The sequence below is a fragment of the Python bivittatus genome, unplaced genomic scaffold, assembly GCF_059951505.1.
Source record: "Python bivittatus isolate LINGU-HERP-01145 unplaced genomic scaffold, Pbiv_v1 ctg000610_np1212, whole genome shotgun sequence".
NCBI lineage: Eukaryota > Metazoa > Chordata > Lepidosauria > Squamata > Pythonidae > Python > Python bivittatus.
The window spans coordinates 46,792,783-46,809,637 of NW_028277088.1; the positions used below are offsets into that span (position 1 = coordinate 46,792,783).

Below are 16,855 nucleotides of genomic sequence, written 5' to 3' on the forward strand. Positions count from 1 at the left end.
TAATGCCTCCTGGAAAGCACAACCCTATTGGGGTCTCAACAACAGATTGTCCTCCATATAAATATGCAGTCAGTAGAGCTGCCAAGTTCATAGTCAAAGCCCTCCCACTGAGAGTTCGTTATATAGAACACATCAGGGTCACATGTAAATGTGAATATCTGAATATACTTTGTTCTGTACTTTGTATATTTATACCTATTCTATTATATCCTTTCATTAGGAGACATGTTGTGTCTTGATGCAGTCAATTGACTAATCAATAAATTAATTAACTAACTACTGGAAAGTACAGCAGTTTGTTATAATATAGTATATATTTTGGCTAATCTCATTAGCCTGAGCTTGCAGATTTGTAGTCTTTAGCTGTTGCTGAAGTACAATTTTGAGAATCCCTCATTATAGATCATGCAGGTTGAGAAAGTAGTCTAGCAACATCTGGAAGACCACAAGTTCCATACCAGAAGCCTGAAATCATTCATGATCATCATTAACCAATGTGGTCTACCCTTCCTATAATTCCCTGGAACAAGTGCAGCGTTTTGAACTGGAGAAATTTAGCATTGGATGAAATCTGGCTCTTCTACTCAGACATTTCCTTTCCCCTCTAGGTTTTGCAGTGCACAAATATTTTGAGCAACATGCAACAAACAATAACAGAAAGAGATATGCAAAATAAGGCCATCTTCACCCAACTGTTTTTTTTCATTCAGAGTTGGAGGGAACATAACTTTGCTAAAACATGAGAGTGGGCTACAGTTTAGAATGTCCAATGGGATGTGAATATGTATGTAGAAGTATATTCCTACTTTGTAAATTAATATTACCTCATAATAATGGAGTTCAGAGTAATGGATGTTTTGCTCAAAAATACTTTAACAAAAGTGAATTAGCTTGCTGTATTAATATGTTGACTATACAATAATAAATGTTCTATATGCACCATGCCCTTTACAACAATAACAACAAAAATAATAGATTTTCAAAAGAAAGCAAAGATAGTACCAATAGTAATAGGCGACTTGGGTGCAATCCCAAAACATATGGAGTACCACTTGAAGACCATTGACAAAATCACCATCAGTCAATTGCAAAAGGCAACTTTACTTGGAACAGCTTACATCCTGTGACGGTACCTTTAAAAACATCAAACAACATCATCTGCCTATTCCAAGTGCCTGGGAAGGATTTGATAGGTGGATAAAAATGCCAAATCCAGTCTAAATATCTGGCTGATTGTGTGAATAATAATAATAATAATAATAATAATAATAATAATAATAATAATAGGTTTTGCTAACACACAGGTTTATAGTAACTTTTATAATATTTTTATATGAGGTAAATTGACCTTTTGTAAATGCATCAGTCCTGGGAAAAACTATATATGTTTTAACATGCAGCTGGATTGTGACATAAATTGAATAATTATATAATGAAAAGGGGGATACATAAAACCTTTAGGCAATAAAAGTCAGTTACATTGGCCTGTATGGATCTTGCATAACAATGTGTACACATTTTAATTTTATCTGTTTAATTCAGTGTTTATGTTGCTTTTCATGTTCAGTCATCCACAGATTTCTGGTTTTTCACAGTAGAGAGTTTATAGAATCTTTCTAGTAGCAAGGAAGATCAGTAGTACACAATCAAAGTGTAAAACATTTAGGTATTAACTATTACATGTTTTCTTTTGAATGAGTAGTGGGAGAGTAAAGTTTCATAGGAACCATTTGAACCAAAGCTTTAAGGTCCAGTATCATGCACTTGATTTTGCTTAGGTACTCAATAAAGTTCTAGAACTGCACAAAGATCATAGTGGAACCCTTGTGCATTCATCTATTTTCAACAATTAGATAGCAAGTTGTAACTTAGATTTCTTTTATTCTAAAATGCTCCAAAAGATTTTAGACACAGATGGCAGAATGCTGTGTTTCTGCTCTGTTCCAAAAAGGGTCTGAAACATCACAATTGACTCATTAGAGCAGCCATGTCTTTTCTTAGGCGCATACAAAAGCCTTGACAAGACTTTAAAAAGGGACTACACTTGGGCTCCCAAGAATTGTAAAACACTTCTTCTGACTTTTTATAGCCCTACTTAATAGGTAATACATTTCACAATGTGAGAGAAACAGGAAGTTAAAAAATAGTGAACAAAAGCAAATAAGAATGCTTTAAAAAACTGCAAATTTAATGGGACAAAAATAATATATTAAGAACCAAATCCATATTTTCTTTAAAATCCATGGCAATTCCAGATAGTATCAATTTAAAAGAAGTAAATCTGAAGGTAGAATGAGCTTGTTGTCAGGTTCAGCCCAAAGAACTCCAAGAGACAATGCAAATACAGTTCTGTTGCGTTTATTAGCTACAACCTCCAGACAGAAAATTTCTCCAGACTGAACCCTAGTTCCCAAGCCAGCCAGCCACAACACCATGAATTTCTTAGGGAGGTGCCAGCCTCATCATCTTGAACTTCCCACGCTCCTGCTGGGGGCTAAGAACATGCTTATCTCCCTTGTGGGCCATGTGTGTTATTAGACTCTCTTTCAAAACATCTGATAGAAGGAAAATGCATGAAGAATGTAAAATACTCAGAAAAGCATGGGAATAGGTAGGTAGAAAATGCTTGATAATTCACAATTAACACTATAGAGGTAGTCCTTATTTAATGTCCACTCATTCAGTGACCAAAGTTTCGCCAGCACTGAACAACGGGTACTTACAACAGGTTCTCATAGTTATGGCCATCACAGTGTCCCTGCAGTCATCTGATCACGATTCAGGCTGTCGGCAACCAGCTCACAATTATGACATTACAGCATCCCATGGTCACATGATCACCATTTGTTACCTTCACTGCTGGCTTCTGATGAGCAAAGTCAATGGGTAAGCCAGCAGGAGGTCACAAATGGTGATCACATGACCATGGAACTCTGCGACTGTGTGGGATTCATCTAACAATGGCAACTGGGACTGCCAGAACTATCATTAGTTGGTACAGTCACATGACATCACACCTTATGACTGTCACTTAGCAATGGAGTTGCCAGTCCCATTTACCATTGGTAAGTGAGGAATACCTTTAGTTATACTGCTATCTAAAATGTATAATCAAAGATTGTGAGGTAACATACAGGGAGAAGTAAATGCCATAGTCAAAAATTGTAGGCATAGGATTTAGCTAGGTTCTGATTTCATTTTGTTATATGTTGGTTTAAATCCAGCATAACCTGAAATTTACCTATTTACATAGAGGTAAATAAATAAATAAACATGCAAGTATTCTCACAGGACAGTGGTTTACATATAATGGAATATTCGTTGCATTTAAATCACGGTGATAGCATTATTTTTCTTCCCCCAGCCCCCCAAGAATAGGGCTTACTCTGTGAGGTCAGGTTTAATTCCAGAGGCCATTTGTAACCAATGTAAATGTGAATATATGACTATCCTAACAGAATCGCTGTCATAATGTTATCTTCTTTTTCTGCCTTCAAAGCACACCAGAGATTTTTATCCATATCTTCTGGAAGCCACCACATGTGAGGCATTATCATGAAAACCACATTATCGCAGTAGTTTGGGGCCTTTGGGCATCTTCTGTGGCAATTGCCTTCACTAGGTTCTGGTAGGTAATTTGTCATTGGAGTGGCCTGTCCTGCTGAAATGGGCTCTTTGTGGGCAGAGGCACAGCTAATATGCTTTCAGAGTGTATTGGAATTGCCTCAGTAAATCACAGCTGTCACTGTTTTGATCATTTGCCAGGACAAGAAGTTATCTTCCCACATTCATGGCTGAATGTCTTTTGGGATATTTATGTGTTAAATTCTTACATATCATAACATGAAATTAAGCAAGCCACATTCAGAAGGTTTGTTGTATCATTTTATTTTAAGATAGTTTGCTGTCTCTTTGGAAGAAAAAAAGCAGCACTTACACAGAGTTTGTTTTATTGCAGTAATTAGTTATTTTTATTTTTATTAGTTGACTGTGAAAGTGGCTGAAGCCTATTTTAATGTGTTAATTTGCATCCTCTTAAATTGTTTATGTAGCAGAATATATTTTCATTTTGTATCTAAGACCCATACGTATCACTTTTTGTTTGACAAATTGATGCAAAGAACCATGATGCACGCATGCTCAGAAGGTCTCAGTAGGATCTCGAAGCAGCCACACTGAATATCTAAGGGGTTGCTGCAGCTTCATGGCTTGGAGGAGCAAGCCATGGAGGGTGCTTCATCAACAAAGCACCTTGCTGAATCAGCCCTATCAACTAATCCCTAGCAATTGGTGTATTGTTTGTGATTGCAAAATTACAGTGAGGTAATTTTGAAATAAAAGCAGGCTCAGAGTCAAAAGTAGGGATGAGTGACTATATTTTTTGGGGTAGTAAAAGGCTTCATTTTCCATTTTTAAAACATTTTAGCCTCTAAGGAGTGCAGGAGACATGCTAATGATGCAGTTACGGGGAGGGGGTTGTATTTCTGGAGAAACTGGGAATTTTTGAGTTGTAAAGTAGATATGCTAAGCCTGCAATTTTACACCTTTTGAAATTTAAAAATGAAGGAAAACACGTCACCAAAAATCAGCAGGTTTTTCACTAGATTTTAGAATGCAAATTTTATAGGTGTTCTATTTACTGATAAGAATTTGGGAGGAATATGTACAATCAGTTATTCATCATTCATCTGAAACAGCATTGGGTAGCTTTCTTGTGATTGGGAACACCCTTACATTTTCCAATATCCCAACACTCAAAACTAAATGCTGTATTTTAAAAATGCTTTTTGTATGTAAAAAATAGACAAGGTGATTTCTGGAAATTAAGAAAGGGGTTCCCTAGCTAGAATCAATATTCCTCCATTTATTTTCCATTTAAATACCTGCTCAGATACAATTGTATCAAATGAAAACTCTTGGGCTCTCCATTCTGATGGCAAAAGAAAAATCCAAGTGTGATAGTTTATCTTTAAATTGTTCAACTGTGACCTGTTTTGCATTCTTGTTAATAATGCCAGATCTATTGGGAAACATTTCCCATTCACTTTTCTTCCATCAGCCAAGGAACTGACCTTACGTGCTGTTCCCTTGGAGAGAAAAGAAAAAGGAAATATGAAATGCCAACCTACCTTAACTAAAATTTTGGTTTCAAAGATTTATCTGTAATCAAAAGAATACCCCTGTGTGAGTTTTTATTGAGCAAATAATGAAGCCACTTAATCATAGCTCTATTTTGGCTTGCTCTTTTGCATTGGTAGGAATTTGGCTGTAAGAAGGCAAATTGATTTATCACATATTAATTTCCCAAACTGCTGTTGTTGAACTAAAAACATGCTATCCTAGAAATGACTGAAAGTAGCATGTGATTACAAACACTAGATATATGAGGGGGAAAAGTGTATTTACTTTTGAGCAATAAGTTCAAGTACAACCCTTTTCCTTAAAGCTAGTAGATATATATACCATTTTATTTTCATTATTGCTAGGAAAGCAAGGGGAAATGGTATAGTACTGTAAATATTTATAATTCCACCTTGAATGGGATGAAAATGAAATAAGTAAATAATCTTTGGCCTATAGCAGGATCAATTTACTGTGCAGTTACTGTAGTCCTACTGATGCAGGCAGTTATCCCCAAACAAACCTCATATCCTATAGGATTAATTTTCTCCTTAAAAAATACAACAAATGATGACTGGGAGTAAACATTCTCATTAAAGCTAGGAAGATGAAAACCTGAAGTTGCACTACATTCAAAGCAAAGGAGAACATCTCATACTGCTTCCTGAAGATATTTTTACAAACAGTCTGGCCTCCCCACCATAGATCAGTATACAGAAGAACACTTGGACTTGACCTTAAAAGACAAAACAGCACTTAACAGAATGAGGCAAGAAAAAAGAAAATGGGGACCTTAGGTCCACATTCCTGTACAGGTAGTCCCGAATTAAGAATGCCCAGTTTAAGGACAACCCATAGTTAAGAACAGAGCCTATTGTAGAAAAATTCAAGTTAAATGCACAATGATTTGAGTTAAATACACAAAGGTTCAAGTTAATTACACAATACTACTTATACAATAATGCTGTTCCAGCTTACATACAAATTCAACTTAAGGACAGACCTTGGGAACGGAGCTCGTTCTTAAACTGGGGACTACCTGTATTTGTTCCATTGTTAACTTAGGAAACAAACTCTGAGGAAATACAAAGATATTACTCAGACATGACTTTCTTTGCTCTCTTCTCTCCCTTTCTCTTCCTTGAATATGATACTGCCAAATTTGCTTCCTCTCCATTTCTCTATAGCTTTCCAATGGAACCCTTTGAGACTCCCTTTCTTTAGTAAATGTGTGTATTACAGCAGTAGATTGTTTAGAGAACAAATGGAAAAACTAGTTTTTAAGTGCAAATCTAGAAAATGTTCATATAAACTCATTCCCTAGTGAGGGAACTCATTTAGCCAACTTAAAATCACTTCACTTCCCAAATTGACTATATTAAGATGTATTGTGCTGTGACAAATGCACATGATTACATCAATGCTCCGTGCCATCTGTTTCCAAAAAGCTACTTTAGGTGTACAGTAAAACTTAATTAAAAAACAAAAACAGGTCACTAGATCGTATCACAAGCTGTGTTTGAAAGTCTCCTCTGATATAGTTTGCCATCTGGAATGTGGGTGGTTGAGATAGCACTTGCTGTATGACAAACTCAGGCCTCTCTTGCTCTTAGGCCTGCAGAATAGACTGTGAAGCTTTGGGAATAATAATAGACATGTGATTCAGATGTGACTGAATCTCAAACCAAGTTGGGCTGATTTTGACATGACAAATGTCCACATCAAAGCCAGATTAATGAATCAAAATCCGATCATTCCTAAAGCTTTGCTAATGTTTCAGATATTTGTTAGAACTTAAAGAAACAATTTGCCAGCAAAGAACGGGTTTATTGTTCCCCACTTAAGGGAAATTTCAAAATGGGGAAAAAGTGGACAGGCTCCAGTAACTGACAATTCTGGCTCAGAGTGAATTATTTTTATTTGGTGTCTTCAACTGCAAGGCTTTGGAGAAGGAATGTTAAAGTAATGTATCATTGGACTATTACAGCTCAGGGTTTGCTGTCAGTTTGATCTTCAAGAACAGAAACATCAACTCCAAAGTAGTGAACACATCTTTTTGTGATAGAGTGGCACAATTGGCTTTAAAAGAAGCGATACTTGGCCCACTCTTGAAAAAACATCTTCCTGGATCTAGGGGTTTATGACAAATACTGTCCAGTCATAAATACTAGGGCTGTGCAGTGCTTTAGATTCTAAGGAACACTGATACTTTCAAATGCCTGAGGCGCATTGCACCTGTTTGCACACAAATCTTTTCCAGGCTTGACTCTGTGATTCTTTGCTCCCCTACAACCAACATTTATTTCTGTCCTGTTGCGTTTTGGTACTAATCAACCAGCAAATTAAAAAAAAAAAGTAAACTGATTTTGATTTTTTTTATCTATTCTTCTGAAATTTAGATTTGGGGGATCTGTGTGTGAGTTTGCAAAGCAGAGTGTTTTCCAAATCTGCATTTCATGGTCTAAACTGAATATTGTCGAGATATACATTTCTTTGGGTATTGTTTTCATAATAGTTGTGGAGAAAAGTCAATATAAGCAAGTGAAATATTGATAACAGTGATTAAGTCATGCCTGTCACTTTTTCAGAATATGAACTTAACTTTTAGAACAAATAGTTGTTATAAAGCTACCATTGTATTGGTGAAGGAGGCTTATTGTCTTGCAGTCAGTATCATTTTAAGGAACATATCTGTTGAGATAATCAGCATACAAATACATTTCAGGTTCATCTCAGCCTTAATGTACAGAGTGGAAACGGAGGAACTACACTGCTTATGTAATCATTATTTTTTGTTTGTTTGGGGGGACTATTTTAATTTGTTACTTTAACTGTGTGTTTGTGTGTGTGCCCTCTTTGAGTCTCTGCAGTTTTCTTGGCAACATTTTTGGAAGTGGTTTTCTATTCCCTTCTTCCTAGGGTTGAGAGAGAGTGATTGGCCTAAGGTTACCCAGCTGGCTTTAACTCACAATCTCCTCGTTTCTAGCCTGGAGCATTTAACCACAACTCCAAACTGGCTCTAGTTACTTTAATACAGCATAGCTAATTGTCTAAAATAAATAACTAGTAACGGACAGATGTTTTGTTGTAAAATCCAAATCTTATTAGACTTTTTTGCAACATCATTTTTATCTTTCAACATTCTTGCAACTCACAGAAAAAATTAAATTCAACTAAATGTAACTGATGATTTCACCTTATTGAAATTTTACCTTATTGAAATTATTATTGACATTTTAGATGTGGGTAATGGAACTTACCATGTGACTAATATGGGAAAAAATAAGTCATATGCATACCCACCTGGGAATAGCTCAAAGGCACCACCATATAGTCTGGAGTGCCTCTATTTGGCTAATTTGAGGTTATGTCAATCCTGAGATATAACAAGCATGTCCTCAAGACTTGTGCCAAGGAATGAGAGCTAAGAATATGTTTAAGATTGTCCATTCCTGCTATTAAGGAAACTGGAATTAATATATTTGAAAGTTGTTGACTCCATCGGAAATACATTTGCCTGAAGTGATTACCAGATGCTTTTTACAGGGCAGGTCTTATAGAAATGAACGAAATCTGAGACATAGCAATGCTTTGGTACATAGAAGATTTCTGAAAGCCGTGGTGAGATGAGATTCAGATTAAGTCATAACTGTCTGTGTTTTTTCCCCCCCTAAACCCAATTATGTTTACTATTTTATGTTTTGTACATCCACATTAAAATATCTTTCTTTCCTACCTACCTACCTGTTCCAGGGCTTTGTGATTTGGTCACTGAATTTCCTTCATCTTAAAGCAGAGCAGGATACAAACTGAGGTCTAAGATTCATTTCTGTCCTTTCTAAATCTATAACATAAAACCTTCAAAGTAGACTTGTTATTTTAAACAAGTTGATATTGTTATGGTGCCAAACCCACCTTAATTACACTCCTGGGTTACATTACGTGCAGAGGTGTATAACTATTGCACTTTTATCTTTTAAGCACCATGGGCTCATTAAAAAATTAAATCAGTGGTGGGAACTTCATGCAATGACTCTCCTTCTGGGAATGCTCAAATTGTCTGACTTGTCTGAATGGTGATACGGATCATAAAAGTTCAGAGAATTACCTCAATAAGATGACAGCCTCATCCATTTATATTGGATATCCAATGCTCCTTCCCCCCCCCCCCGCCCCCCGGAGGCACTTACTGAAATTCAGTGCACAGCTTTTTCCTCTGGACATTTAATAATGTGTCCCATGTTTGCCCTGACTTGAAAAAAAATGGTTTTATAGCAGAGATAACATGGAAGTTGATATAATTGCAGTAAAAAAGTCCTGGAGCTTATAGTAATAGGGTAGTTCATCTGATGTGTCCTGCTATTGGAGAATAAGCCATGTATGTATGTTCTCTAGGGATAGCAAAGGGGCTTTCAGGGAATTGTACATTCTATAGTATGGAAGCTAATGAGCAGGAGAACAAACATGAAGAAAAAGCCCTTTTTAATTCCTTTCCCTTTATTCAGTGTTTGCTAAATGTGTGGAATTTGAATAGATTTTTTCATGCTTCCAGGAGAGTGGCAATAGAGAAAATCCAGGCTGCCTAGAAAAAGAAAGCTACAAGGACATTGAGGGTTGAACATTCAGAAAAAATAATATTTTTGCTAATTGTACTTGAATATTTGTTTTATATTGATGTACACCACCCAGAGTCACATTTGTGGGAGTTGGGCAGCCATATAATTTCTTAAATAAGTAAATAAACTTCAAAAAGGTCTGAGTTTCACCATTAACAGCAACAATATTTTACTGACACGTGAAGGATATTGGTGCTGTTCTAGTCATTGATAAAGCTGCTAAATTCCATAATAATCTCTTTCCTGCATCTGTGAGGGGTGTGATGCCACCTGGCTGCTTTTCAAGATTTTTATGTTTTTCATGGTGGCATGACTGCCTAAAACAAGTAGTGCCATTTCCTATATCCTGAAATAGGCCTGTCTAAAAACTGTAGGGTTAAGGTTTAAAAAGAGAAAAATGCCAGATGCCATTCCATTTCCCAAAATAGGAGAAACAAAAAATTCTGACAGTATTACGCATTCCTGTCCCCTCGCTGCCTTTATCCCACCCATTGTGACCCTCACTCTTGAAGACATTGTAGGAGGGGAGCCATGTTAGTCTGTGGGGTGGCAACAAATCAGAAGGAATCTGGTGGCAATTTTCCAACTAACAAATGATTGCATATCTCAATCTGAAATATTTGCTCGATGTTGAAAGATACAAAATAATGATTAGAAGAATGAAGCTTCTTCTGAATAGAAAAGGCAAGTAAGCTTCTGAAATTTTTAGCACAAATAAAGGATGTGAGGCTGGTGGTAGGATAGTACAATATTCATGAACGTTTGCACAAAAGTATGTAGAATAGGAGGAAGGGAAAGAAAGAGCAAAAATATTGGATCAGTTCTAGAACAAATGTTTATTTACTATATGAGCATCAGTACTATGGGTCTGAAAAACACAGCTGGTTAAGCACTCATAAATCAAGATTCTTCCGACATCATGTATATGGCAGTTTTCCACAACCCAGTTATCTCTAAATGTGTTAGAGTATATAACAATCTATGGCTATGGTGATTGGGAATTGTGGGAATTGTAATCCCAATACACCTTGAAGCCAAAAGCTAAGAAAAGCCATGATATTTGTCTAATGTCAGAATACTTTCCAGGCAGAATAATCTCCTAGCATTCCTGTTCTCCTATTCCATGAGCCAAAACAAAAAATGATCAAAGTATTCACACTGGGCATGCCTCTTATTCACATTATCCAGCTGGAACATACATCCTTCTATTTAATGTCACCTTTTTTAAAAATTCAGGAGAGCAGACATTCTGTGTGTACAAACTACAAAATGAGTTATTTCCATGTGAAAATATAAGTGTCATGGCTGCTCAATTTCTATTCATGAGTAGTTTGTTGTTTAACATACTTCATGATTCAGCAATCATCAGCTAGACATCCTCTCAACTGTGCAAAGAAATAGAAAGCAAACACCATCATTGCAAATGTCATTCCACTGAGAGCTAATAACCTTCTTCTGAAGACTGGCATATATGCAGCACAGCACATCTGGCCCCAAGAACTGCATGATTTATATTAAAAATGTCTCTCTGATATTGTACCATCATTCCCCCTCCACACAGATAACCTTATCCTGATTGACAGTCATATCAAAAGATCCACATGCAGAACAGGAATGTTGCCGCATCTGCTTATGTGCCTAATTTTGCTTGTTGTTATTCAAAAACAGCCTATCTGAAATAAGAAATAACCTATCCTGTCTACAGAATAGGATAGAAACCAGCAACTATGAAGGAAAAAATCTAGACACAGTGTATTAGGGAAGTAACTACACCAATGCAGGGCTTCATTGTATTGGTTTGCACGGCAGAATGCAAGTTCTATGGGTTGATAGTCTATTCATTCCTTATATTTGTAATAATAGGGGTGAAACCTAAACAGCAAAGTACAATCAACGTTCTTTGACTGATGACATTAGTTCTTTCTAATCCTGCAGCAGTGGTAGGACTTGTGAATGAGATATGAAAGCTTTTCTAAAGTCCATTTGACTGAAGTGTATCTTGTTTCTTTCAGGTTACCAATCTGTCTTGACTAATCAGCAAGGATTCCATGGACTCGTAGGAATGCAACAGTCTCCCCAAAGCCAAAATCTAATAAATAATCAACAGGGAAATCAGGTGCAAGGCATGATGGTCCAGTACCCAGCCATGTCGTCTTATCAGGTACCAAACAGTAGTACAAAACGCCTTATTTTGGATATGAGATATGCCTGTTACCAACAACAACACCAACAACAAAAAGCAAGCCCACCCATATCATAGAAGAAAGAGATTGAGAGGGAAAGAGACATACACACATACACATACATAGTAAGGTTTCAAATTTAAATTGAATATGACAGCTGTAGCATCCCAAAAGGAATGTGGAAGTTGAAGTTTAGTAAGAAGATAAGGAACTGTAGCTTAAATGCTTCCTTACAGATAACTCCACATTTCAGAGAAGTGTATTGATGCTTTAAGCCCCAGGTCCTCTTTTTCTTTGGGGTGGGTACCTTCAAGTCAGTCTTGACTCCTGGCGACTGCCAGGACAAGTAAATCCCTGCAGTTTTCTTGGGAAGATTTCGGAAGTGGTTTGCCATTGCCTCCTTCTTAGGGCTGAGAGAGAGTAACTGGCCCAAGGTCCCCCAGCTGGCTTTGTGCCTGAGACAGGAATAGAACTCAGTCTCCCAGTTTCTAGCCTGATGCCTTAACCACTACACCAAACTGGCTCTTAGTTCCTCTTTAACTCCTTAATATTAGTTAATTCAAAATAGTTTGATGTGATCTCATTTCATTAATGTTCCTTTCATTCTCCTAGGGGTCACAGGGAGAAAGCTAGGGTCTATCTGAGTTGAGAAAACCATTCAGAGATCTCCTATCTCCTGAGTCAGAACTGGAAAGGGGCTATCTTAAGTTAACGCTGCTGAGCTTTGAAGCAGGCAAAAGGAATACAAGAGACTAATTCCTTCTAATTACTCTAGGCTAAGATTAGTGAGTTACAAGACTTCCTGTACAAGTTATTATGACATACATGGCAGACTTAAAATGAGAGATTATACCGAGAACAAACAACACAAAGATGAAGTCTCCTTTGAGTCAAGGTCAACTCCTAGTGACTTCATGGAAATATCCAGGTAGTTTTATGAACAATATTGAAATTATTGTTATTTATATATTTTTATTACTTCCCAAACTCTGCTTTGGGCATAGTATTTTCATTGAAATGGTAGGTCTTACCCTGCTTAGCTTTTCAAGAGCAGGTAGTGTTTACTAGATTAAACTGAAGATATTGTAAATCAGACAAAGTTTGATAAGCCCTGTAGGTCTTTTCCCAGTCCTGTTTCTCCACAGTATTAGCATGTGAGAAGGTGAGGCACTCTACTTATAAAGATACGTTTATGTTCCTCATAGTTTATATATTAAAATAACATATGAAGTTCTATATTTCTATTTCATAGTTTACTTTTCCTTACAAGTGCAGGAAAAAGCAGTGAGAGAAGGCATCATTACTTGCAAGAAACACTAGCTACTATAGGCAATAACATAATGTATTAATTTTATTTCCTCAGTCAATTTTCTTTTATATTCAGCATGAGGCTGAATGTTGGCTGTGATGATCAGAATTTACTCTGAAATCTGTTCCTTTGGGTTTCTAGATCAGTTATCTGAAGCTGAATATTTGAAAGTAAAAATGTGACACTTCAGCTTTCTAAAATAGTTTTTTTAAATAATAAATTGGAATTCATTCCATTTGTGTTTTTTCTGCCAATAAAGTTAATATGCATAAATACACAAGCTATTAAAAAATCATATATAAAATGCCATTAGTAAAAGTCTGACACTTAAAAGAAGTAACAAATGTTTCTAAATAGTTTCTCAAGCCTCAAAGACTTACTGAAAAAGAAGAAGAAAAATTATGGCAGTTTTGCATTGTACTTTAAATTTTGCTTCTGGGTCCAATTCAAGGTGTTGGGTATCACCTTTAAAGCCCTACATGGCATGGGTCCAGGGTACCTGAAGGACTGTCTCATCCCCGTTACATCAATCCGTCCCACCCGGTCATGCAGAGAGGGCATGCTACGGACCCCATCTGCAAGAGAAATTCATCTGGCAGGGTCCAGGAAGCAAGCCTTCTCAGCAGCAGCCCCTGTCCTTTGGAACACTCTTCCCCCAGAAGTGAGGTTGGCCCCCTCCCTTTTAGACTTCAGAAAAAAACTGAAGACCTGGTTTTGTCATCATGCATGGGGTGGGGATGGGAATAGTCAGTTTTGGGGTTGGCTGGTTCCCTAGTCTTACCTTTGACCAATATTATCTGGTCGCAGGCTAAAATAATATCACCATCTCTTGGATTTTATTGTATTTAATAATTGTATTTTATATTGTATTATTTATGTTTTTACTGATTTTAAATTGTTTTGTTGTGAACCGTCCAGAGTCCCTCCTTGTGGGGGGGTTGGGCGGTGATATAAATTTGATATATAAATAAATAAAAATAAATAAATTGGAAATGTTTATTTTGCTTTATCACCAATTAATGCTTCTTGAAAAGAACATGCAGCAAAATAGATGCGCTGTACCCCTAGATAAGAATTCTGATTCAGAGCTCCAGTGCTGCTTTTTAATTTTTTTAATTCATTTTTTATTTTCCACTATATATTGGGAAGAAGGAACTAAATGTGCAACTAATAGAAAGGCAAGTTTATCTGATAATTGGTCACATCCCCTGTTTAGGATCTCTGATGTTATTTGGCACTTAAATGCCGGAAGTCAGAATTTGATTTAATTCTCAAAATACTGGATCTTTAATAGATACAAAGTTCAAATAACTGATAAGGAGATACTTAAATAGTCATTTTGATTCTATATTTGAGAACTCAGTAAAGCACAGTACATGCTATTCTGTCTTTATAGCTTTGCTTCTGTGCTTCACTGTCAGCAGAATGGTATCCCATATTCAACCAACTTCCCATTTGCACAGCTCTTAATAACATTATTCTTTCATAAGTCAAAGGAGGTAAATATCCATGATGTCACAAAGATAGCAAAATATAGCCAAAATCATTCATTTGCTCTTCTCCTAATGGTGGCTAAGAATCTTGGTCTCCTAATCACTGCTACTACCAAAACTACTGAGAGCCTTTTGTGACTTCCTTATTTGACTCTGTCTCATGGTGCCATCCGGTGATCAAGGTTGCACTCTAACAGCTTATTTCACTAACTCGATGCACACAACAAAAATTAGATTTGGCTGCCAATTCAAATCCAGTATTCTAATTCCAAGGTATTGTTATAATCTGTTGTTATTCCTTTTCCATCTCCACTGTGGTTAAGGTGGTAACATTGGATTACTTTGTTTTCTAGGGAAAAAGTGAGATTAATCCACATACTTTTCTGGACTCAACATATGTACAAACAGAAGTTCTTTACAAGATTTTAGACACCTTTATTGAGGCCTGTATATTAATATGCTTCTAGGGTTTTTTTCTCTTTTACTTGTTTGAGCCTCAGAGTAAAAAAATCTATCATATACTGTACTTAATGGAAGCCAATTAATTCCTTAAATTTTACTGTTGCTGGTCTCTGTTATTGCTGAACTAATATGCGTTTGACTTTGAGGATGAAAAAGGAGAAGATTGAAAGTAACATTTATTTATTTTATTTTTATTTTTCAAATTTGTATGCCGCCCATCTCCCCCAATGGTTGACTCATCCAAGCTTCTCATTATATTGCTATTTATTTCCAAATGCGTGATTTTAGAATTGAAATTGTAAAAATGGAACAAAGATAAATACAAGATGGTTTCACATACTCTGATAGTGAAATGAAACAAGATAGAAAACAGGCTCTTGTATTTCGGTTTGTAACTTGATTTACTTCTTTCCCCTGTCTTCTAGGTGCCAATGACCCAGGGGTCTCAAGGACTGCCACAACAGTCATATCAACAGCCAATCATGCTACCTAATCAATCAGGTCAAGGAACACTTACAGCCACTGGAATGCCCGTTTACTGTAACGTTATACCTCCTTCCCCACAGAACAACCTCCGGTTGATTGCACCACACTGTCCCTCTAATAATGTTCCTGTTATCTCTGCCAACTGCAGGACAAACTGTGCAAATATTAATCATACTGGATGGCAGGTCAAGTACTGAAACTGTGAATCCTTAGTTTAGATACACAAAGGTAGCTGTGCATTTTTTTAAAAAGGGGAACTATCTCATGGCCTTCAAATGAAAAGAGGAATGCAACAAGAGTAATAAATTGGGTGGTATAAAAGCTGTGCTGCTGGAAATATGTATAAAACAAAACAAACAAAACATAATGAGTTGTTTGCTGTTTAATGGTGCATATCTTTGTCATGTCTGCTAGATTTGCCTTTATAGCTTAGCTAGTGACATGAACTCATTGAGGCAGGTTTTTTCCTACCACTGAACACCACTGTGTAGATTATAATATCCCTAATTCAGATTAGTTTTGTACTTTGTGTTGAGTTTGTGAAGCAAAAAGTATTTAAAAGAAATATAATAAAATTACAATGTACCAAAGTTGTAATGGACATTTTAAAAAAATGCTGAATGGAAGGAATAATTTATATACACAATAGAGGGTTTTTTTATGGATATCTACTGTATTGTAGTATTATATCACAATAAAGCTACTTGACCTCATGAAGAAAGGTCAACTTTCTACTATCTGTTTTGGTCTTTTTTTTTCCCCCTATGCTTTTTTCATTTGTTTACACACTACTTTTTCTGTTTAAGAAAAGCAAACATTAATAAAAATCTATGTTCTTTTTCTGATAAAATTGGATTGATGTCAGATTCAGAGTCAGAGAAAGACCATTGTGAATTTTGAGATTGGCAGTGGTACTTTTTGCGTTGATTTTGGGGGGAAAAGTAGTGGATTCTCAGATATATGTCTATAACAAGTCCGGGCAACATGTAGTCTTCCAGATGTTGTTAAACTCCTAATTCCCTTCGGTACTAGTTGACATGACCAACAGCGACAATGATAACAGTTGCACTTCAACAACATTCTTGAGGGGGCCATCAGTGATTATGTTTTTATTTTATGTTAATAGATATTTGAAAGTGCAACCAGAAAAAAGAAAGAAAGAAAGAAAGAGAGAGAGAGAGAGAG

At 36.3% G+C, this 16,855-nt stretch overlaps 1 protein-coding gene across 1 annotated transcript in view; it reads left to right on the forward strand.

The window, feature by feature from the left end:
• The window catches only part of ARPP21 (cAMP regulated phosphoprotein 21), a 144,000-nt gene extending 127,636 nt beyond the window's left edge, over positions 1 to 16,364 (forward strand). Inside the window, exons 20-21 of the mRNA XM_088150953.1 lie at positions 11,750 to 11,898; positions 15,610 to 16,364. Coding sequence (XP_088007079.1) covers positions 11,750 to 11,898; positions 15,610 to 15,867 — 407 coding nt within the window. The 3' untranslated portion in view covers positions 15,868 to 16,364. The remainder of the gene's footprint in view (positions 1 to 11,749; positions 11,899 to 15,609) is intronic.
• The last annotated feature ends 491 nt before the right edge of the window (positions 16,365 to 16,855 follow it).